This window comes from Pygoscelis adeliae, unplaced genomic scaffold (genome assembly GCF_000699105.1).
Source record: "Pygoscelis adeliae isolate BGI_AS28 unplaced genomic scaffold, ASM69910v1 Scaffold48, whole genome shotgun sequence".
Classification (NCBI taxonomy): Eukaryota; Metazoa; Chordata; class Aves; order Sphenisciformes; family Spheniscidae; genus Pygoscelis; species Pygoscelis adeliae.
In genome coordinates this window covers 1,241,558-1,265,353 of record NW_008825618.1, presented here as the reverse complement: position 1 = coordinate 1,265,353, position 23,796 = coordinate 1,241,558, and the positions used below count along the sequence as shown (strand labels likewise).

Here is a 23,796-nt window from a genome sequence, read left to right as displayed (position 1 = left end):
TGTTTTAAGAGTTAAGCATAGTTTTGTGGCTCTTATGCTGGGACCTAGGTGCTTGAATCCTGCCTGAATTATGTTCTCTTGCAGATATGGGCCTGTGTCTATGAAATGCTTTGCTATAGTGATGGCATGTCTGAAGACAGAACGTCCATGTTGTTTTTAGTAAGACATTTGATTGGAAGGTCTCCCTAGTTTGATCTGTACTCTCTCAACCGTTCAGTTTCTGTCTAGATGCCTCTAATAAATTCTCATTTTGTTAATAAGAATTTTATAGGATCCCCTGAAGATTTTAAATCAACCCAGGTAATTATTCCCTAAAGGATTCTACCTTTGTAAGTGCTAACCAGTGTCAAACTGAAACTTGTAAGCATTGGTTAGAACTGTCTGATGTCTAGCACGCATGTTTACTTTGTACCCACGTGATTATGCTTGCTGGAACTCATTTGGTTGTCACAGGGTTGCTTAACATGTTGATTTGAAGTCCTCCAGTTTCCAAGTGAAACGTGATTATTAGGCATTTACTGTAATCAGAGGAGGACTGGTGGTTAGACTCTTAAAGCAATTGTCTAACTGTACTTTTAAGCTGTTCCCAACAATTTTTTGGAGGGGAACTAGAGCTTCTTCTTTACTACATGTCCAAGAGAGCACATCTCAAAGAGATAAGACAACTTGGAGCTAACACAACTAATTAATCTTTTTGTCTTTGGGAATCTCATAGTGCAGTCAGTACAGATTCAATATAGTATACAGCAAGGAGGAGCTTGTTGCTCCCCATATAAACAGGTGGTTTGGCTTTGGGATGTAGTATTTGCAATATATACTAAGTCAAATAGCTCTTCATAAGTCTGCATGCTTTCTGGTGCAGACCCTTTTTCACAAACCAAGAGAAGACAGACATTAGCGATGTCTCCTCTTCACAACGTTCCTTTCCTCCCCTCTACTCTTCCTTATGGAAGAAGACCTTTTCATAACCCAGGCTCAGCTAAAAGGCAGTTTGCAATGTCTAGCTTGCTGCTCATATGATGTACAGTCCGGGCTTGTTCACATGTTGATTTTTTTTGTTCTGTTTTTTTACCATTGGATTAAGACTTTTACCTACCATAGGCTGTCCTTTAGCTCTCTTCAGTTGGTAGAAAAAGTTCTGTCAGACCTTTACAAGAATTTTTCCAGCCTCCCGTTTCACTTTGAGATGTAATACTGTAATGGATAATACCACATTGTGTCACATTTCTGTCTGGATGTTCACCGCTTGTGCAGCGTGGTTGCTCATTACAATTGCAGGAATCTCCTTAGTGAAGCTGGAAACTTCCACTTTGCACCAAGTTAATGTCAGGAAGGAGTCTGCTTGCTGGCAGACTGCTTTACATTGCATACTATTCAGATTTCTTGTAATACCAATATTTAAGCATCTGGTCAAGCTCCTCCTCCCTGTGGTTTCATCCCACCCCTCATGTCCCCATATTTATCTCCCTTTCAAGCTCTATTTGGAATGCTTTTTATGTCATTGTTGTTACCACTGTGTTGATCCAAGTCAGTTTCAGTTGTCTTTTCTAAAATAGTGTAGAAACACGATGCTAAATTTGTTCACGATATAGTTGGAATTAAATTTGCTCTTAATTGGTTTTGAATTAGAACACCTCCCAGGGTCACTTCCAACCTGAATTAGTCTACAATTCTGTCATCTGTTTGTCTTTCCAAATGAAATTTTTTGTCTTCCTGTTTCTCCGCATCTTACCTAGTGCTTTAAAAATGAGGTCATTTTCTAGGCATTTGAAGGAACTGTCTAGTGCATGATAATTTGTTGTAAACTGTTTTATTTTTCTCATGCTCTCTTAAGGCACAAACTACTTTTTCTACTTTTTGCTAGAAACATTTCCAATTACGAAGTCTCTGAAATTGCACAGAACAACCCTCTAAACAGTGCTTTCTTTTAATGATCTCTTAACTTTTGGTATCACGTTTGGAACCTGAACTTTGTCAGGTCTCTGTAATCCTACATTCCAGATAGGAGTGAAGTGGACTTTTGCACTAGAAACAGTTAACTTGAATGTATTTTTTAGGGCTGCCTTCCATGGTAATTCCCATGACTATTCTCCCTCACATGTTTGCAAGGATGTCTTTATCCAACCTTAGTGAACAGAGCAAAGCATTTCCCTCACTGTCCTGCTTCTTGTTTTCGAAGGGGGTAGGGTAGGTAGAGAGACAGAACAAGGTACAGAGACATCGCTCTGCAAGGTTCATGGTTATGTATGAATTATCTTTGCCCTTCAGAGTAGGATTTATGCCAAATTCTTCACCATTACCTTCTTTATTCTCACCCCACAAAAAGCTATTCCTTGTTAACAGAACTGCCTTAACACAATTTGTATTTCTTACAATATCTGGAATGTGCTAACTGCTGCCTTTTGAGAATATGGGACTGGCAGGAACTACTTGGATCACTGTCAAATATTGATTTTTTTTTTTTTTTTAATCAATGTGTCTGCATGTTGTTATGGTGTATTTGGGTTAGAAATGTAATGAGAAGCATACTGAGAGGTATTAACTAGCCAGACATTAGGGAAAAATGCTAATAAATCTTAAACATTTCTTCTAAATGTCTCATTATAACATGCAAGTATTTCCTTGAGATAAGTTAATTTGCAGGGGGGCAAATCTGTAGCTGACATCATTAATCTGCTTATTCCCTCCCTTCATGTTTCACTTAAGTCCATTTAATTTAGCTTGTTTTAACTCCATTGCAACAATTTGAGTTTGTAAGTTCACCCTTTCATCCAGTTTTACAATTTGGTAAGTAAAAAAGTAAATACATCTCAGTGCTTTCAGTTTAGCAGAAATATAAAACTAATCAGCAACCTCTGACAGGATGATTGATACTATTATGGTGTGAATTGGGACAGTTATTTCTTACAAATTCCTTGCCTTTAAAAGTAGTTTAAAAATTTAATGCTTCTCAGTGTCAGTTAAAGATGTTTACATACTTCTGTGACAGATACCAGTGCAGCACGTGGAGTAGAATCCCGTAGTGATAAATGCGATCAATACAGGTGTGATTCACTATAAAGCCAATACATTTATGTATTTTAATTTTCATGCTTTTTTTTTTTGTTTTAGATGTGGATGTTGATCTGAACTAGATGCTCAGTCAGCTGGGTTCTTTTTTGCCTTTTTTTCATGACTATTGGCTATTTGCAGTCAAGGACTAGATAAAGTCAGTTTCTGGCAGGTGGGAATTGACTGATGACTTTGCATGCGAGGAAGAAAGGAGAAAGTAAAGACAGCCTTCATCTCCCTCGTGGTTTGCCTGAACTGAGAATAGCATGCTGATAACATATAGATTTGATTGAAGTAGGTTTATATAACACGCTGGGTTTTTTTCAATAGCAGCAGTGATTTAAGAATTTTCCCCTCATATTTTGAGTTTTTTATTTTGAAGTTTTTTGTTTTAAACACTAAAAAGCGCATATAGGTCAAGCAAAGAAATGTTTGCCAGTACGAACTCTGTGCTAAGCATTCTGGGAGAGTGCTTTCTTGCAGCAGATGAGGATTCTTTGTGGCTGGCAGCAGAAACTGCAGCAGTATCTTTGCAGTTTCCTTTCATCTTTGATTATGTTCTAAGGACCTCTGAAATATTTTTCCCTTACCCTTTGGAATATCTTTTCATCTCTGTTGCGGAGTATAGCACATGCTGAAAGCCTCCTGTCTTCTACAGTTGAACTATCCTTTGCTTTTCATCACCCTCTGATTTTTGTCTTCTGCGGCTGGATTTTTGGCAGTGTTTGGCTTAAGCAAATAGGATTACATTTCAGTAGCTGATGGCTTCTAGTTGAGGAACACAGTAAATGTCGGACGTAATGAAGATTGTACGAAGAAATATTTCTGTGAAGCACAGGAAAATTATTCGAGTCGAGCAAAGGAAGACGACATTCTGCAAATGCAATCAGAGCTGCTAGAAATGCAAAATTCAACAGATTTGGAATGGGTTGCACTACAAGTGTGGTTCTGTTTAAAGGCATTCGTACAGTTTTTGAGAGAAACTGTGGTTATATTTGCAAACAGCAAGGGGAAAACAATGCCCTTGAATACACAGCGTTCAGCTTGCCAAATGAAGATTCAGGAATATTGATTCATTCATCCCTGGTAAATACAAACTTGTTTCATTAATGATTTTATCTGCTAACTGAAAGCTAAACTAAAACCAGGATACTGTGTTTGTTTAACATCTGCTATGTGCAGACATGAATATACCTTGTCCTGATATTGTAGGATGTTAGTGCATGTATGTGACATGTAAGACACGTGTGCATGCAGCTGTAATGTTAAAGCTTAGGATTCATACTCACTATATCATTTAGATTTGTATTGATAGCTCTGAAGAATTTGCAATCCATGGACAGGATTGTTATAGAAGATCGTCTGCTGTTAGATCTTTCTAAACATACTCTTGGAATGTATTTGGCACTTCAATTGAAGAACAACAGATGATTACGTTATTTGGAAAAACTAAGGAATGCATTGTTGGGAAAACAGTAACCCAGGATTTAAGGTTTATTTTTTTTCAGATGGATTTGAGTACTTTTTTTTTTCCTTTTTTATTCTGAAACTATTTTATTTCTGTTTAACTTACTGAAAGGGATACAGGAGCATTCTAGAAGAAAAAAATGGTTAAAGGGAGTAATAACTGTTTTCTGAACCTGCTTTGCTCTCAAAGGCTTTTTTAGGTGTTGCCTGATGCAAAGAAAACAGGTGTTAAAGCGACGCTATCTTCTTTGTACCCCCCAGGTTAATGACGCATTTGTGCGTCAGATGTATTGCATTTAGGCTTGAGGGGGTGGAATTGCAATAGCTAATGTGCACCGCTTGCTTCAGAATTGGGCTAGTTAAGGATTTAAATATTTATTTTAAATAATTTGGGGTTACTTGTTAATTGCTTTGTCACTGACTAGACAGTTGGAATAAGAGGGGTGTGGTACACTGAAATAACTGGACAGATTTTGACAAGCTTGTCGTGCCTGCTGGCATACCCACGCTGTGCAATTGCAGTATGGAAAGCCTTTAGAAATTTCACAAAGCTTTGTTGTCATTATGCTGTTCAGATCCTTTCATGCTGAACTCAAATATAAGAAAAAAAGGTGTGTGTGAATGTATGTATCTGTGTGTGTATATATATGCACGGGGCGTGTATGTATATTTATATGCACACACACACATATATGTATGTTTATGTACATGGATACACACACATAAGCTTCCAGGAAAGAACACAGAATAATGTGAACTGTCTTCAGATGCTTAAAATAACTTACAGTATGTATATTACCCATCATGATAGTGTTGCATTTTATAAATTCTTAGTATGGTTTGATATTAGAAATAAAATGGCTTCCTCTTGGTATTAGAAGCCTTTTTACAGTGTTGGCCATTTTTAAGTTAGCCTTATACAGATGGTTGTTAGACACTTGTTAAACTCTGGACAATGAATACTTTCAAGAACTTTTGCACTCCATTGAATTTAAGACCTAACACCTTTACAGGCCTTAAATTCTACGTGTAGTTATATGAGTGAATGAAGAAATGATTTTTTTTAAAATGTGATATGAACTATTGTAACTTGGAGGGTGCAGTGAAAATTTCTTGTATTGTATAACATTTTTGTCTTTCTTTGTTTCATGTGGTGTTGTTCCAGCAATAGTTTCTTCTTAATTTAGCCCTACAGAATTGGTTTGCAAACTGGCAAGATTAATCGCACAATATGCTTAGTCTGCTGTTTACAACCAAAGTTCCACGTTTGTGGTTTGGTATTTTTTTTTCAACTCCAAAATTTCTAGATGCTTTTGAATAATGATACTGGTTTTTTTGGATTTTCCTGTATGGCTTTGTCAGCTTGGTTTAACTGGAGGTGGTGGAGCAAGATAAGTTTCTTCCTGGGATAAGTACCTGAAGGTTAGTATGGAAGAGTGTGTGGAATTGAGGGGTCAGAATGCCTTCTTGCTCATTGTACTGGACTATGTAGTCCCTAAGAACAAAAGTCAGAATTTACAAGAAGAAAAATGGGACTTGATGTAAAAGGTCACAGCTGGCACTGGCTATCGCTTTCTGAGATGTTGTCTGAGGCTGGGAAGCCGTTGCTACTGACTTACCCCTGAAGGGTGGAAAGCTGGGTTCTCTGAACAGTGGGAAGAGGGGGAAAGATGATGCAGTCCTGGGAACAGTGACAAGTTATTTTATGAAACTCATCTAAGTATAAAAATGAAACTCTTAAATGACATAATTTTTGTACTCTGTGCTATAAAAGCTTATTTGGCCAGCTCTTCCCCCTGTGAAAGGTGGCTTTCAGGAGGAGAAATTACCTCGCTTCTCACTAAGAAGCCATGCAGGGAGGTGAAGACTGCAGGAATCCTCTTCCTCTGAAGAGAAGCTGTATGGCCAAGACCAAAAGAGAGCGGCAGTGTGTCGCTTCCCTGTGTTTTCTTTTATTTTGGTGGTTTTTGCAACAGACGCAAGCGTTGGTGTATGGCTTCGCCTATTTGTTTGTCTGTGCTTATAACACATATTCGAGCTGCAATTTCTTATCTCTGCCTTTTTGGCTGTACCTGTTATCTGGTCTATTTAGCTATTTTGGATCAAGTATCTCCTGATACAGAGCTGTTGTCAGAACACCAGGTAATTTCAGGGAGTCCTTTAATTTAAGAACACATTGATTCTCTTGCAAAGCCAGTGTTTAATATCTGTGAAAATGTCCTGTGAATAGAAAGCTCTCAGGAAGCAGTTCTCCTTGAAGGAAAAATCTCCTGTTCTGTGAAGAAGTAAGGAAGCAGAAGTAGTTGATTTAGCATACGTTTTTCTTATTTAACCTGTAATCCAGAGGTCAGGAGGTTATATCTAAAGCCTTACTAAATTTAATTAAAGTTTTATCTTAAGCAGGTCTGCTCTTTTGCATGAAGGAAATCAAAGATAAAATGAAGCCTGCATGAGAATGTCTTCTCAGGAGTACAGTTCATTTCTATCCATCTGATGTCATTCAAACTTGCAATGAAAATGCTATTTCTTATTTTTGGGATAGGAATATTTCTAGCCCATCACATACACTTTATCTTGCTAGAACACAGGGTCTCTTAGGGTCTTTAGGTCCACATGGGTAAAAGTTAATATTTTAGTAAAAGATCATAAATTTAGTTTGAGATGCTATTAAAAGTTGCATCAAAATTAATGAAAATGTATTTTCCCCAAATGTCCACCTAGGGCATATTTATTTTCTGCAGGTATTGAGAAAACATTCTAATTTGCTAAGTTTTGTAGTCAGTTGAAGGATACAGTTTCAAAATATTAGCTTGTATGCTTGAACTACATTACTTAGTTTGTTTTGATTTTCCTATGATTTTTTTAAAATCCATTCTCAGCATGATGTTACATGTTATTTCTGCTGTGTTGCAGTATCTTAGAGTTAGGAGGGGTTTTTTTCATGGCCTTTATTTTTATATTCAAATTCCATTCTCTTGGTAATCATTGTATAACCAATGACTATCTAAGAGTGAAGTGTTACTGTATGGTTTAGGGCCTAAACAGCTGTTTCAGATGATAGACAAAGATGGAAAATAAGCAAAGGAGAATGATGTAGTGACAATAAAACTAACAAGATTTTAAAAGTTTGGGTTTTGCTAATAAGCCCGTTGAATTATATTCAGTGAAGGAAGAGGCTAGCTGAGCATACTAGCAAGGCCGATGGAGGAGCTAGAAACTTCTAAAGTGCGACAGACTGGGCTGAAGGACGTTAACTTTTTTTTTCTTTCTTTCTACTTGTCTGAAAATTGCAGAAAGCAACATGCTTTTTTTCCATGCTTGAAATGTTTTTTGCTCAGTTTGCTTCTTACGGCCTATTCAACACTGCTGTTTCTCTCATTAAACTTTATAACCTTGTAGTTTGGTAAAGCTACTTCGGGTAGTTTAGTAGCTGTAGCATGTGCAAGATGTAGCCTAATAATTTTAAGTAGTCTTTTATTAAGTCTGATGTGGAAAATATCCTTAATTTGAATAACTGTTACTTAATTTGTGCTTACACAATTTCCAAGAAGAAATGCAGGGCATTTTGAAATAGTGTGTGTATGTCCAGATTTAGGTATTTGCCGGAAACAGAACCCCTCGCCTTGTTTTTTCAGTAACTGCAGTTTCTTAGCCCATGTAACCTGTTGACTTGACACCAACGCCGTTATTAGGTGTTACTGAGTTTTTGTGCGGCTGCTCTTTCTGTGCTGCTCATGAGTCATTTGGTTTATTAATAAACTGTGACATCTTTAAGATATACCAGAGTCTGTGCATGTGAGAAGATTGATTAATGACAGCAGTGAGCTATGTCATTCTGGAAATAACTCCACAATAGACTTTCAAGTTGAAAATGTTCTGATTTTAGAATAATTTTAAATTATCTGTGTATGGTTTTCAAAAAAGACTGTTTTCTTGATTTAACATCTGATGTGTTGAAATTAAACCTTAAAACATTCATTTATTAAAAGGCCTTATATTAAGGCCTGTCCTTGCTATCTGAATTAACAAATTAATATCAACTTGCTTATTTAAAGTAGAAAAGTTTAGTAGAAATAAAGTAGAAATACGTAAAGGAGAAAGTTCTAAGGAAGTCATTCTGCTGAGTAAGTGGAATTTTTTTTTTTTTTTTAAATGGGCTTAAGCAGCTTATGCAGCAATTCTGTAATGGTGTGCAGATAATTTGTATGGCTTAGTCTGTTATTTCACTCTCATAACTTGCTTCAACTTGTAACTGTATTACAAGTGGCTTTTATTCATCAGCACATGGAGCATTGGACCTCATTAGGCTTCTTAATAAGGAAGAAACAGACATGTTTGAATACAGCATCTAACTGTTGCATAGTTTTTCATGGGTCACTTACATGAGAGCACTTCTTCTACCTCCTTTCATCTTACTGCTTTGGGTGAATAAAAACCTGATGTCTTATGTGCTGGCTTGTAGTTTTGGCTGAATCTCCTGATGGTTTCTGTAGAATTTTTTTGTTTTGACGTTTCATTAGACTCCTTTGGGAAGAATGCTCAAATGTCCATCTCTGGTATCACTCTGCCCTCTTGTCAGGGGAAATTGCAGCACAGATTCACCAAATGTAGTTCCTGCAGGAAATAAACTTCTTTGAAAGATGCATGTGAGAGGATCATCAGACATAGGTTGGCAGCCACTCAGTGTACCGGCATGCAAAAGATAAGATTAAACATTGTATCTTCAGGAAAAATTATTTAAGATTGAGGATTAAATCTGAGGATAGTTGATCAAGCCAATATGCCATAAGCCATTGTTCATCCATGACAAGATAGGTTGGACTAGCACAGAAAGATATCCAAGGCCAAAGAACATGGCATTAGGTTGCATCCAGGTAGAAAACGTGTTCCCTTTGAATGTAGCAGCAGGGGCTCTTGGAGGAGCTGGATATCCTGCTTTGAAAGCAAGCAAGATGTCTGGAGTTAAAAAAAAAAATGACAAAACCAACAAAAAACAAACCACCAAACAAGCAACTTTAAAGCCTTATATGATCTTGAGGAATGGGAAGAAGACTTCTGTGGTGGAGAAGCTGCGTGGGTGGTGCTTTCAAGACTAAAGTCTAGACTTAGTGAACATGCAGAACAGAGTTGACTTCTCTGCTCTTTCTTCCTGATTGATACTTCCTTCCACCTGCTTTAGGAACAGCCTGAAATGCTCACTTGAATCATCTACAGATGCAGGTATCCTATTCTGGCATGAAATTAACTGTGATTAAAGTAAAGCTGGGAGCCAACTGCTAACTCTTGCAATGTTCTTGTTTCTTAGAACTATACGTTGTGAAGTCCGAGACAGGTTTGTATTTCAGTTTAGAGGCAAACCAAGATGCACTCTTACTTCAGCCCAAGGACAGAGGTGAATTAACAATCTCCAAAAGGAGCAAATCGCTCCTGGAAAAAGTCTTGTAAGATTGGTGTTACACAGTGGGAAGACCCCTACCTCAGGCTTCCTTGGCACAGAACTGCTTCAGTTTGAGGGGTCTTCAGACTTGGGGTTTTGACTCGCTTCTTCGTCTTTGGTTTGGTGTCTGTGCTGTCCTATTAGTTTCTGGTAATTGTAAGGTACTGTCCAGGTAGGACAAAAGCCATCTTTAGTCCAACACTGTTCTCACAGTCAGTCTGCTTGTACATGTCCTATCTCTAAGGAGGTATGTCAGAACAACAGTTAAGTCCTTTAGCATAAGTGCAGTTTTAATCTTAAGTCTCCTATCCTGACTAAATTCTACTGATTTTTTTTTTTCTTCTTTTTTTTCTTTCCCCTGGGACCATAAGGAAGTCAGGTTTTCCCTGAAAACAGAAAGATATTTACTAAGATGGTATGAAATGAATCAGTCACCAGCGAGTCAAACAAATGCACCTTAAGTTGATACGTCATAGATAACAGTATGCAAAAGTGTGACATGGACAAGACTTAAGTTAATCTGTATTTTGCTTAGCTTCGCTGTGATTTTAAACTTATTTTAGTTTGTATTTGTCACAGAGTAAGAGTGTCCAAATTAAGGTACTGTATCTTATCTGACAGATAGTAATGTCTAGCTGAGGGATAGTAATGAGATATGCCATGTTGGTGTTAACAACTTTAGCCAAATTCTCATTCCATGAAATAAAGAGCTTTTAAAAAATGCATTGTACAAAAACATTATGGATCCAATAGAGGCACTGACTAGGAGAATCCTTTAACTTTATGCTGCCACTAAAACAGGCAGATGAGTTTTTTATTCCAACTTCTTGAGTAGTAATACAGACCTGTACATTGGTGTTATCTTTCTTCATCAGTGCAACCTACTTATTATAGAGACCTTTTCTATGTGGTAGCTCGGCATCTTTGTCCTGTCCAGGCCACTTCACACTCTCCCTAAAAACAATATTTTGAAAATAATTTCAACTGTAATCCAAAATTTGAGATTTGTGTGGTTCATTTTGATATAAAGAGATGCCTCTCCAAAGAGGGATTGTGATTCTACCTATTTCAGAATGGGCTTAATTCTTGCTTTGCCAAGGCAAGTCAGTGAAATGGGAGTATTTTAGTCATAATGTTGACAACATAAGTTACATAATAGGTAGCACACTCATATCTGTGTCTTATGCTTTTATATTTTTCCTTTTTTTCCTTTTTTTTCTTTTTTTTTCTTCTTTTTTCTTTTTTTGGATGATTTTCTTGCTAGAGAATGTACTCCCTATTGGTGGGACTGCAAGTTACACATTTGCAGTATTTGTAATACTCATTCATACGAGGAATGAGTCTTCCTAACTGACTTTCTTGCGACTTTCTTGCGATATATTTGTGAATATATCCTTCCAGGGCAAGTGCATATTTGTTGGTCACTTGTGAAACTTAGCAGTATTAAGATATGTGTAGCTGCAACACTGAATCTTCCACTGACATGTGAAATGTTATGCCTTTAATACAGCTGCAAGGCAGGCTGCCAAGTGTGGGAGGGCAGTGCCTAGAATACCTCCTACTAATAGAGGTGAGAGCAAGAAGTATTGGCTTTTGATGGTGCTTGTCATTCTGCTAAAGTGGGTCCATATTTTCATATGATCTACTGCCTTAAAAACCCAACCCAACCCCAAACCCAACCAACCAACCAAAAAACCCAAACCCCCAACAAAGCAAAGCATCAAAACCCTTCCAGTTGTCCATCCTTCTCATTTTTGAAAGTTATTTGTTAAGAGATGCTGTGAGTTGCCAGGGAATTTAAAGAGTCGCAAAGGAGTGGAGAACAGGTGTAGGGTTTTAGTAAATGAGGTTGTCAAATCTTTCTGTTTTCACGTACACAGGACATGCAAACCTACAGCAGGATTACTCCTTCCTCCTTTCCTCCCCCCCAGGTTGCTACAGGTTAAGCAACAGTTCTTTCCCCAGAACAGCTAACAGAGACAAGTTTGATGGCTGTAATTACAGCTGGTAGATTTAGTGAATGCTGATGCTGGCCACTGAACAGGGTTTAGTGATCTTGATGCAGGTTGTAAGTGGGACTTGGAGCAAAAGAAATGCTATTAAACCAAACTACTCAGGTTTTAGCCTGTTCCTACAGCGAGGCTGGGTAGTCATCCATTCTTCCATCAAAGTTCAGAGGCAATTCTCATATGCTGCCTGTTCCCTTGCTGTCACTTACTCTTCATTATGTGGTATTGTGCGTTAGGAAAGCAGGCTCTTGGAGTGAAAAGTGATTTGAAGGAATAAGAGGGTGTATGTGGGGAACTTGTCTTTTGGGCAGCAAATTTGCTGGATGAATCACTGAGGTATGCTGGGAATACTGAGAACTTTTTTACCTATGTAATTTTGTAATTACATAGGTAATTCCTTAAGGGTATACAACGCAAGAAGAGAGCCAACTCTTTGGCTATTGGAAGTAATATGAAAAGTACTGCTGTTAAAAGTACCATGAGAAGTCCTTCAAGCCACTGTGTTTGTAAAAAGATGAAATGCATTTTTTCCATAATAATCTGAGTTATTTTGCAGATAGATCACTAGCTAGTGATTTTCTGCAATTTTGGGAGCCATGTTGGAAATGCAATCAAATAACTTTTGTACAGTGACGTTCTTTTTGTACATGCATTGTTTTCCTGGATTCTCTGTTGATCCTTATTCAGGTAACTGCCTGATACAACAAATTGAGTAGTATCTTTTTTTTTTTCCTAATTGCAGTTAAATGGTTTAAAACTACAGGTCATGTAATGAGTTGATAAATTTTCAGTATGTCTTAACGTCCTGTTTTTCACCTTTTACTTTTTGAATCATAATGTGTTATTGGTAAAGTTTTGTAATATACCTCTTTAATAAAGTAATGTACCTCTTTTGACTATGTGGTGCCTGGGTAAGCAGTAGCCCATGTTTTTGTGGTGTGGGGTTTTTTTTTGTTAATTAAATTATTGAGATAATCACTAAGTCCTCAGCAGAAAATAAATGTTGGAAATGCACATCAATTTAGCAATTAAGGTCTGCTTCATGCAGGATATAGCTCCAGAGGTACTGCTTCACACTTTCATTGTTGTTAAATAAAAGAACCTCCTCTAATGGTATATGTGTGTTAATGAAATGCAAGCTAGAAAATACATAAAAACAACTTCTGCTTTTTTAAACTGATGTTATAAAAATGTTGCCTTGTTGGCTTTCTTTTTCTCCTTCATCATGTTTTGAGAAGAATAGGGAGAATGATGGGGAAAGAAAATCGCATTTATACTGAATTAAAGTAATCCAGATGCATTCCAGAGAAGTACCTAACTAGGATAAAAGTGTGTTGCAGTTTAAAAGTAGAATCCTTTGTTAAATTCACCAGGAGAAACGCTATTTCAAGTGTATAATATTTTTAAGTCTCTATTAGTGTGAGTGTTTGCAAGTGCCTTGTGCATAATAAGGTTGTGCATTTCTGGTTGCAGTTAAATACAATTGCAGCCCATCTCAATGAGACAAATTCCTGTTTGGCAGCTGCATCCTCAAGTAATGGTATAATTTAGTCTAAGCTGTTCTGTACTTCCGTTTTCTGAAAACAAAAGGAGCTAGTGCAAAATAAAAGTAAAGTGTAACTAAATGTTCTTGAACTATTGTCTACCTTGATTTACACAGGAAGATCTGTTTTTGTAAATTTCACTAAACTGCTAGTTTCCTTCTTAACTCTTCAAGAAGCTTTATAGAGTGGTGTTTTCTAGAGTTCAGTGTCTATATATTAGAGAGACTGCTTAAAAAGTAAATGCATTGAACTTCTTTTTCCTAGAGAAAAAGACAGAAGCATAGTAAATCATTATTCTCTTGACTAATGTTAATTTTATTATTTCTTTCAGTCCACTCATTAGAAATGTGCTTGCATTGTGGATGGGGTGGGCAAACTCTTGGTCAGACTCAATTTCACAATTGCAGTAACCTGAAATAACAATATCTTACGCAGGTGTGAAAGCAGAGAGAAGGGGAAGAGAAAGGGATATTAATGTCTTATGTTAGGTCTGAAGGGTAAGAGACCTGTGCCTGAAGTTGTGCCTTCTTAAAAATACTAGCAATAAAAGAGGATATTTGTGCTTCTCCACAACTTGATCTGCTTTCTGCAGATTAAGGTGACTTTCTCTTCTATTAGAGAATAGATAAAAATTCATGTCAAGTTAAATTTAGGATGTCAGTTATATTGAAGTGAGATAATTAACTGTCCAAAGAAGTGGAGCAGGCTGAGAATTGAATGAAGGTGGTGGCTTAGTTTCCACAGCTGTCTGGTTGCTCTAGTGGACAGGGAGTCTAAAATAGGGATGTGCTTCTCTGGGGAGTTGAATTTTCTCTCAAATGTATTTTTGCTTGGTAAATACAGCCACTGAGGTTTGCGCACTTGGAGGTTGCAACTCATTAGTGTTAAAAAGAAACAAAGGAAAAACCAAAATACCCCTCTCAAAACCTGGAGAAAACTGCTCATCACAGTTCACTTTTTTTCAGGAGGAATTTAGCATACAGTCATGTGCTAAACCTACTGCATGGGGGAGCTAGATTAGTCAAACCTTCAAAATTACCAAAAATGTCAACTGGATTGCATACAAAATTGCTTTACACTACACTATATAATTGTACAGAAATGATCCCAATAAAAATTGCTGCCTCTTATTTTGCGAGTCTGTGTATGCTGAACAGTGTCTGTAAGTAATGATATAGTAAGAGAGTAGATTGGATTACAAAAGCAAAGTTGAAGTATGACTTGAGTTTATGTTGCAGTTAAGGGCAGGAATGGACGACACTAACCACTGAGCACTGCGTAGCCTTGAATCACGAGGCCAAGAGACACTTCTGAAAACTGTTCACAAGGCAGGAAAGACACCCCCTCCCGCTCCCCCAGTGTTTTGTACGGTCAGCAGAAAGAAAATCCTATGGAAGCCAGTGATGGCTGGCTGGTCTTCGTGGCTGGAGAGCTGAGGTTCTGTCAAGTGACTTCACTCAAGATGTGTGAAGATTTTGTTGCGTTGTCTTCTTGGTGGTTTTTTGGAGGGTGATCAGTGGTGGACATCTGCAATGCTGGAGGGTTCTGAGGAGAGAAGAATGAGCTGAGAGCACTCATTCTGTGCAGGACAGAAGTGAGCTAACTGGCTCAAGCAAGGAAAGAGGCTGAGGGAGACTGGTAGTTTACTTGAAGAGTTAAGTGCTTAAAAGTTGAAGGTATAAAGAGTTTTTTAAAAATTTATTTTATTTTTGAGTTAGTATCTTTGTAGAGTATATAAGATTTTTACTGCGAAGACAATTTGATGTTAAGGTAAATTTTTAATACGGATTTAGCACTAAAGATTAAAAAGAGCATCCCCACCCTACCCCCCAAAAAGAGCAACGTATCTGTTTGGGGCATTGGTCTTGGCGAATGTACTTGGTTAGTGGCTGTTTGTTGATAGTACCTGAGTAAGTGATATTAATGTTTTAAAAAAAAAAAAAAGTAACAGGGTTTTACACTTCTAAAGAGGCCCAGCTGTCAATAAGTGGCTAATTTTTACAATAAAAATATTTTAAAATATTGAAGCCTTGATTTTATAAGTGCTGTAAAAGACTTGGGCTGTTTTAAATCGTCATTTTAGAAATGCACATACTCTTTTGTGTTTGACTTGTAACCTTAAGGCATTAAAATGGTTCCACCTTTTTTTTTCTTTTTTTCTTTTTTTTTTTCCCCCAGAGGAATACAACGTGCTTAGGGGCTGGCCTTTGTCTGTCATGCATTCCCACCATGACAGATTTAGCGAACTGCAGCTGAGAAGTTGGGCTAGTTTGTACTTTCTGCTGCTTGTGCCAGGGAAAAAGCTATTATTTTCACTGGATCTCTGGCATGTTGATTATTTTGATGCCAAAAAGCATACGGTTTTGCTGCTGTTTGTATTTTCAATCAAAGAATGCAGGCAAGAACAAACAGAAATCCTAAGAAAGAGCTTATTATAGAGTCTCCGCAGCAGTGCAAGGATGCAGGTCCTTGTGAAGTAGAAGTGGAGAGTCCTGTGGTAGTGCTGGTAAGAATTGCTTAAGCAAGCCATCTCTTCCCTTTAATAATTCCAGTTCTGTCTGCCAGTGAAAAACTGCTTAATCTGACACTAATGAGAAGTTCCAGCATTCTTACCTGTGAAGAAGGTGTGCTTAGGATTTGGGTTTGATACTTTCTGTTGTCGTCTGCCTTTTTAATTATTTTTTGCTGTTCTGGTTTACCAAATCTTTGGTTCTCTCCGAGTGTGACTTTGGAATTTGGTTTTCATACTAGCTGCTTTTCAGTGTCTGTTCCGTTTAGCATAGTTGTACAGCTCTTTGAACGTAGCATGAAAACTACTTACACTTTAAAATACATTCTAGCACTTCTATTTATTAACTGCCCAGCATATCTTTCAATTAAAATATATTTGAACTCTCTAAAGACTGTGTGTATAACGGTTAAATTTTACTTAAATGTTCTAAGAACTGTCTAAATAATTCAGGTGTACTTCTGTTAAAGGATCTGTTTTCCAATGCCTTCAGTGCACATTATTTAGGAATTTAAAGTTTTAAAGTAGCTTCCAGTGAGGGAAAAGGGAATATTTCTGTATGTGGGGGAAGTAATCAAATAAGAATATTTTTTTTTTCTATCGCTACACACTTTGTTCTGTTGGATTTTTAATAGTACAACAAGAGAACATAAGCAGCAAGCTGTAATGAATCCACCAACTCTCTCCAGCTAGGACAATAAACCATTTCAAATAGCAGAGGAGGATTGTTAAACTAATAGCTTATATATCAGTAGAAAGAAGTACTTTGAGAGTTCTTACTAAAATTCCAATTTTACTTAGTAATATCTCGTACTTAATTGCTGAATTAAAGGATGACGGTCTCCTCTTTATTTGTCTGGCTGTGGCTGAAGTTAGTGGGAGCTGTGATCCTCAAATTATGGTCCCCCCCTTATTTGAGCTTCACGCTACACATTTAAGAATTGAACTAAAACATTTTGGCTATATATATTTAGTAATACACATCTGTAACTTTATGGGAATTGTTACTGTATATAACTGAAAGCTTACATGTGTGTTAGTAAGACAAATTTTCTTTTCCTTCACACTGTTTTCTTTAGTTTCATTCTATTCAGAGCAGTTGTTAGTAAAACGTGTTTTTTTTATATGGGTGTGTTCTGATTTCTGGTCCAGATTTTCATCAGTACAATATGAGCTAATCTTGTGTGTGCTTTCCTGCCTTTGGAATGTTTAACTTTATTTAGAACTGTTTTTATTCCCCCATGAATACTCAGAGAGGATATTAGTGTTTCTGCAGATACTTGGAGTACTGCAGTTGATCAGCAAGCCGATGTACTTACTTTTAAAAAAAAAAAAAGTATAAAATATTATTGTGCTTACTTACAACCATTTATGAAGTACATCCTTATAATTTTTTCAGGTACTACTTTATTTAATGTTCATGGATTAATATACCTCCAGTGTTTGCCCTCCCTTTTTCATTTTCAGATGAAGTGGGTGCGTTCAAAACAAAGGTCAGTATTTCAAGGGAAGAACATTTAGGTTCCACATAGGTCACATAAAAAATGTCTTTGCTGTCATTTCAGTTGCTATTTTGGTCTTAATCTGTTATATGTATAGACAAGCATATATATGGCATATAATTGTAGATGGTATAATATCCCTTTTTGCTTCTGCTTTTGTCTAGTTTATTGAGGAAAACTAGATGAAATGGTGCAAGGACACTTTGCACTAAGTGTACTGCTAGGCACAAAGCAAAAAGTAGGGTGCTATGTTTCATGTAACACCGACATTTGGGTCCATTTTTATTTCATTGGGTTGTGATATTGCAGTAGATTTTTACTGCCACAGTGATAGTGGGTATTTTCTCACTGGTATAGGGTGCAGTAAGGTAATAAGTAAGACTGATAACGTTGCTAGTTGGTGTAACAGAATGTAAACAGCAGAACTTCTTGTTTTCTGGATTAGAAACCTTAGAATTGTATTAGACAGCAATCCTCAAAAGCATTTGGAACAGCGAGGCTTCTGGTTTACTCTAGTAATACTTCTCATAGACTATTGCCTAAAACATTCTTTCAGGTGTGGATTTATTCCTTTCGTATGTGTAATTATGACGTTATTTACCTAGCATTCAAGTTTTTTGAGTATTCTTTATAAAGATGAGGCAGAATCAGCTGTCAGAACTTCAAGGAAGCAACAAGTTTTTTGTGATATTCATTTAATTCTTTTAAATGTAGTTCACGGAGAGTCTGCTAGAGTATTGAGAGAACTGAGTATTTATAAATGTAAGTGTCCCATGTGATATTGAAACTATGTTATTTGATTGCGCGCTGTGCCTGAATGAACTTTTCCTGGATAGGTGGGTAGGTTCACAAAAGGAGTCGTCTGCTGTTTTCAGTGCCAGAATGTTAGTATGTGTGCTCTCTTGTTTTCCTGCGATTTGTATTAGATTGTGTCACAACTTTGCTTTTGAGGTTAACAAGCAAGAAGAGCCCACGGCCAAAGCATTTAGATTTTCTGGGTGGTGCCTCAAAACCTTACTTGGGATGAACTGCTGTTGTGCTAGCTGTTGTGGAAGTTACCAAGGTAGTACACGTGCTGTCCAGTTCCATTTTGTTACTTAGAAGTAGTAACTGCTTATCAAATCAGATGATGTTTCTGGGAAGTTGGAACTTCTGGAGGCCGTCTTTCTGCCTGGAAACACACTGGCAGTATAAAATGTAAGACACCTGAGCTCGTCTGTCCAGCAGAGCATTGCCCAAGTCTGATTCTAGTGTTAGAAGTTTCTGTGCTGATAAGAGAACTTCGTAGGACACAGCATGCTTGCTTTGCCTCTGAAGGTAAAGCAAATCACAGAGGAGGCTAGAAATTAAACAACTAGAACTGCATCCATGTTAACAACCTGAGGTAAACGCTGGCAATACAGAAGGTCTTATCAAAAAGTTTGAGCTCTGAAAAGTGTTCTTGTGTTTAAATGGACCTTGATCATCAATGAAATACTTCTTATAAATAAAAGCACAATGCTTTCTAATTTAGACTGTGCTCATTGAGTTTTGGAAACCCCCATTCTCTTCTGTAACAGCCCCCTGAAGACTTGGGTGAACAATAGAACAAGAGTTTTCAGGTTAAACGGGATGGGGGGGAAGGAGAAGTTAATTATTGTTTTTTAAAGGAACACTGTGCAAAGAAGCCTGTATAACTGTCTACTCTACACAGAGAGAGCATGGCTCACGCTGTGTCTGTAGCCCCGGTAAAACTTCTGATCTGTTTATGTAAGCATGAAAAGAGGTGACTTAATGCATTTCATTATTTCAAGTCCTAGAGACTTAAAAGTTTTGAATTTGTCAATGAAAGCGTATGGTTGCTAAATATATGCATAGTGGTGTTTTTTTACATAAACCTATAGCAGCTTATTCCCTCCCACTGCCCCAAAGTTTATATCACAAAGTTAATCATACCTAAGAAAGGGGATAATAAGCAATATAATTTTTAAGAATAAGCTCTAGGATACATATAATTTTTTGAATGGATTTTTAAGTTGATTAAAAAATAACTCAACCTGGGCAATTTATTTTGAGTTTATTTTGGTTGTGGGACAATAAGATAAAGGGAGCTGTTACCCGTGTTTAGTATTAAATAGTCTTATTATTTGTCCGAAGTGGCTTGCCTCAGGCCAACGTTGAGAAATACGTAACACCATATATTCATCAATTCATGTGCTGTGTTGCCTGCTTGTAGCTCCATTCTACTCTTTATGGGGACTTGTTAATTTGCAGGCTTATGCGCTAAATATGTTTTCATAAGGTAAATGATGTTTTGTAGCATGAGGCTAACAATACCCAGTGTGCTTAACCTGACCATCCTTTGTTTTCTGGGAAGAGAAAGATAACTTTTGTCTCAATTTAAACATACAAGAAAAAACGTACTGTATTATTTTTTCTGTAATATAATGTAGGCAATCATTGAACTCCTAACTTAAAATTCCTTTTATCTGATGGCTTTTGACACTGCTTGTCCAAATATGTAAACCATATTCTGGCAGATTAAAATGGTTACCATGTGGGTGTCACGACTGCTGTTTTGAAATGCTTCTTATTTCTGGTTTGTTTCCATACCTATAACACACTGGCAAAAAACAAAGTGGTATGGCAGATACTTTGCTGTTTTATCTTCCCATAAATATGGCATTGGCTAGCTCGAGTGCTGGACCCCATGAAGCCCTATGCTCTTAGCATTTTCTTAAATAAAAATGTTGCTTGTTGTGTATTAATAGGAAAAGTTAAGCCTTGTTTGAAGGACTGACTTTTAGTGCCTGTAAACTTGATTTTGCAGGTTTGACTGGGCTGAGTTTTATCTGCGTCAGCTGGTCCATAAATCATATTCAACGATACTGTACCTACCCAGCGTCTTTTCTTTTATATTACATGAAATAATGGACCGGGAAATCTTTTTTTCTGCAGAAGAGCTTGAGAGAGAATCTGCTTCCTTGTGGTGTTGGAGGTTTGGCTACATGCCAACATCAGTGTGCTGTTTATTGTTTTCTTTTTTTCATATCTGGTTCAAACTGATAAAACATCCTCTTCCTTTTGAATCTGACAAATGACTAAGAAAGAAATGAGTAACACTTTGGAGAAGCCTGGGGAAGCAAATTATTCATGAATTTTTACAGAAATGATATTTCTGCAAATCAGGTACTTTACTGATTAAATGGTGTGGTTTTCTGGTACCACTACCTCCCTCTGTGTTCCATTGACTTAGAGGAGAGGTACATAATCAGGGCCTCAGCTCCAGAGAGCTTTAGATTCTTTAAAAGCTTCTAATGAGGGAGGATTCTTTTTTAATCTTGTGTTTACAGCATGTAAGCAAAATGTGAGCAAAGCTCACTTTCATCAATTTTATGGTTGTGGTGGACCTGTTTTGTGACTATAGGGTAGAGTCATGCATTTGCAATTAATTGGGTGCTTTCTGAAGCTGCAATATATGTATCTTTGGTTTTTGAATTAGCTGTGCTAGAAAAGTGATTTTTGTGCGTGTGTGTGCACCCATGAAATAATTTTGGTTATGCTGTTTTTAAAAGTAATCCTTTTCCTCTATTTTTGCTATTAAAATGAAAAGAGCCAGAGCTAGCTTTCTTCCAGTCTTCACCTCTTGCCTTCCCAAGAGAATTAACAGGAGGATGGACGTAGCTCTTCAGTACCAGGGAGAAAAGGATGAAAATGCTAATCATGTGCAGCACCACCTAAAAATCCATTACCCATTTGAGATGACAACTTTCCCTTGCTACCAGTTAGTGGAATTGGTGCTGTGATCTGTCTGCTTGCTAGTTCAGACAGTAGATGTCCTGATATGTGAACCTCCTGACAGTATTGATCACGTATATGTTTCTTCTTTCCTTTAAAAGGCTTCCCAGATTGCATTTTAAGTATATTAAAATAGTGGCCTGAATTTTTTTTTTTTTAAGGACACTTTAAAAATTGTGAGCTGCACTGAAGCTGAGTAACAGAATTAAAAAATGTTTTTGCAATAGCTTTTAATAAGGACAGAGTTTCGTGTTCTGTTTAGTAATCTGAATCTCTCCTGCTTCTGAAAGGGTCCCATCAGCTCCCATCTGTTGGCACAAGTGGTCATGCAGCCATGTGATCAGCATTTCAGAAAGCCAACCTGGCTTAAAGCTCTCTGACTGGGAGGAACCCTCTAAAGCCAGATCACTCCTAATCTGTCTCAAAATACAATGGCTCAGTTGCTGGTACTAGTGTGAGAAGGCTCAGGAACGTGCCACGAGAGAGAGAGAGTGTCCTCCTAGTGTCAGCCCTTCTCTCAATTAATTTAAGCCAATTGTGAAGCTGAATCTTTAGCTGACAGAAGACGCTGATTGTATTCACAACTCAAATGGTCTTTCTCCCCTACTAATTTCTTAGACCCAGTTTAATCTGGAGTATTTATTTTTGTTTCTCGTGAAGGTCAGTCATCCTGCACCACAATCAAATCAACCTGTCACTGTAGCACATTGCATATCATTTCTCATGACAAACTCTTCAAAAGGAGTGGTCACGTGGTAAAGGCCAACTTGACCAAATGGACTGACTTGGCCATAGTACTGTAGTAGTCTCTAAACCTTGTTTTAACGTAAGAGTATACTGCACAAGAGCTCAAGCTCAGTGATTGACAGGTGAGCATCTTGCTTGCCTGGGTAGGTAGGTAGAGACCTGTTACTTACATTGAAAGTGGGAGAAAGATGAGCAAAGGGTGTCTTGCTTTCTGAATGATAAGTGTTGTCTTGTGCTTCATTTAAAGAGCAGTAAAGTTTGAGTGGCTCTTCATACTCTATGTTATCCCCATTTCATGTGCTTGAGGAAGCAAATTTATACTGGACAGTTATTGCCTTGGGGAAGAGTTGGAGAGGGTAGGTGAAGTTACCAGAATTTCTTTGGAATCAGAACTTGCCATGACAATCTGGCACAGTGGGGCTGTTCAACCTGAAATTTTGTGAAGGGGTAATTTGGTAGAGCCTGCATCTCAGAAATGTATCAAATAGTTGGGTGAAGAAGGTGCACCTGGCCTTCTGAGTACTAAGGAAGCTTGGAGCACAGCATTTCAGTAGTTTGGGATTCACTGCAGTAGTCTGAATATTCAAAGGCAGACTTAACAGAAAGTTTTCTTGCAACCAAAATATTTTGTGTAATTAGCACATTAGAGAAAATGTAACCTTTTTCTTATGCTGTGTTTATATGTTTGTCTTATACTTTTCTGAGCTAAGTCAAAATGGTCCAACCACTTCAGCTACAGATACATGCATGAACATAAGCTTAAGCCTTTTTTCATGGATACTGGTGTTAGTTCTTGGCTTTGTGATAAGCCATGTTCGAGAGGAGAAGATGTACCAGCAGCTGTGGTTCAGGTGCTAAGCTCTCAAAATGTGTTGGGGTACAATATACAGCGAACTGAACGGCTGTTCTCCATCTCCTCTGAGGAGAAAGATGGCAAGCTCAGCATGTATTGGCCTGTGCTGAGCATGTTGTTAGATAGCTTATGAACTTTTAGTAAATCCTTCCAGTGTGATTGTAAATGGTAGCTATTTTTTTGAGAAAGCTACACTTTGTTCATCATTTTTTTGGTAGATTTGTTTTCCAGATTTTGCTTTTTTTCCCTTTTCAGCTGTTATGCTGTTACGTTCTTGCATTTTTCTTAACAGTAAAACTACTATATGGTAGATAAGAGGGAATCCCAAGTAAGTTTTGAGTAGCCTGTGAACTAAGCCTGAAAATTTTGGTAACCTTCTCTGACTAAAGCTTTCCTAATTCCTTGAAAAGCAAATTTATTTGATTCACATTTAGGTGAAGAAAAGACCTGTATGGTTTCTCAGGAATAATATTGATATACTAATGATTAGAATAGAATAGACTATTTCAGTTGGAAGGGACCTACAATGATCATCTAGCCCTACTGCCTGACCAACTCAGGGCTGACCAAAAGTTAAAGCATGTTGTTAAGGGCATTGTCCAAATGCCTCTTAAACACTGACAGGCCTGGGGCATTGACCACCTCTCTAGGAAGCCTGTTCCAGTGTTTGACCACCCTCTCGGTAAAGAAATGCTTCCTGATGTCCAGTCTAAACCTCCCCTGGCACAGCTTTGAACCATTCCCACGCGTCCTGTCACTGGATACCAGGGAGAAGAGCTCAGCACCTCCCTCTCCACTTCCCCTCCTCAGGAAGCTGTAGAGAGCAACGAGGTCGCCCCTCAGCCTCCTTTTCTCCAAACCAGACAAGGCTATGAGGTCCTCAGCCGCTCTCCTCATAGG

The 23,796-nt window shown here is 37.6% G+C and overlaps 1 protein-coding gene across 1 annotated transcript in view; it reads left to right on the top strand.

Annotated features, from left to right (window-relative positions):
- The first annotated feature begins 15,757 nt into the window (after positions 1-15,757).
- Positions 15,758-23,796, top strand: part of DOCK9 (dedicator of cytokinesis 9) — a 107,967-nt gene continuing 99,928 nt past the window's right edge. The window contains 1 exon segment of the mRNA XM_009333332.1: positions 15,758-16,014. Within this exon segment, the coding sequence (XP_009331607.1) occupies positions 15,901-16,014 (114 nt within the window). The 5' untranslated portion in view covers positions 15,758-15,900.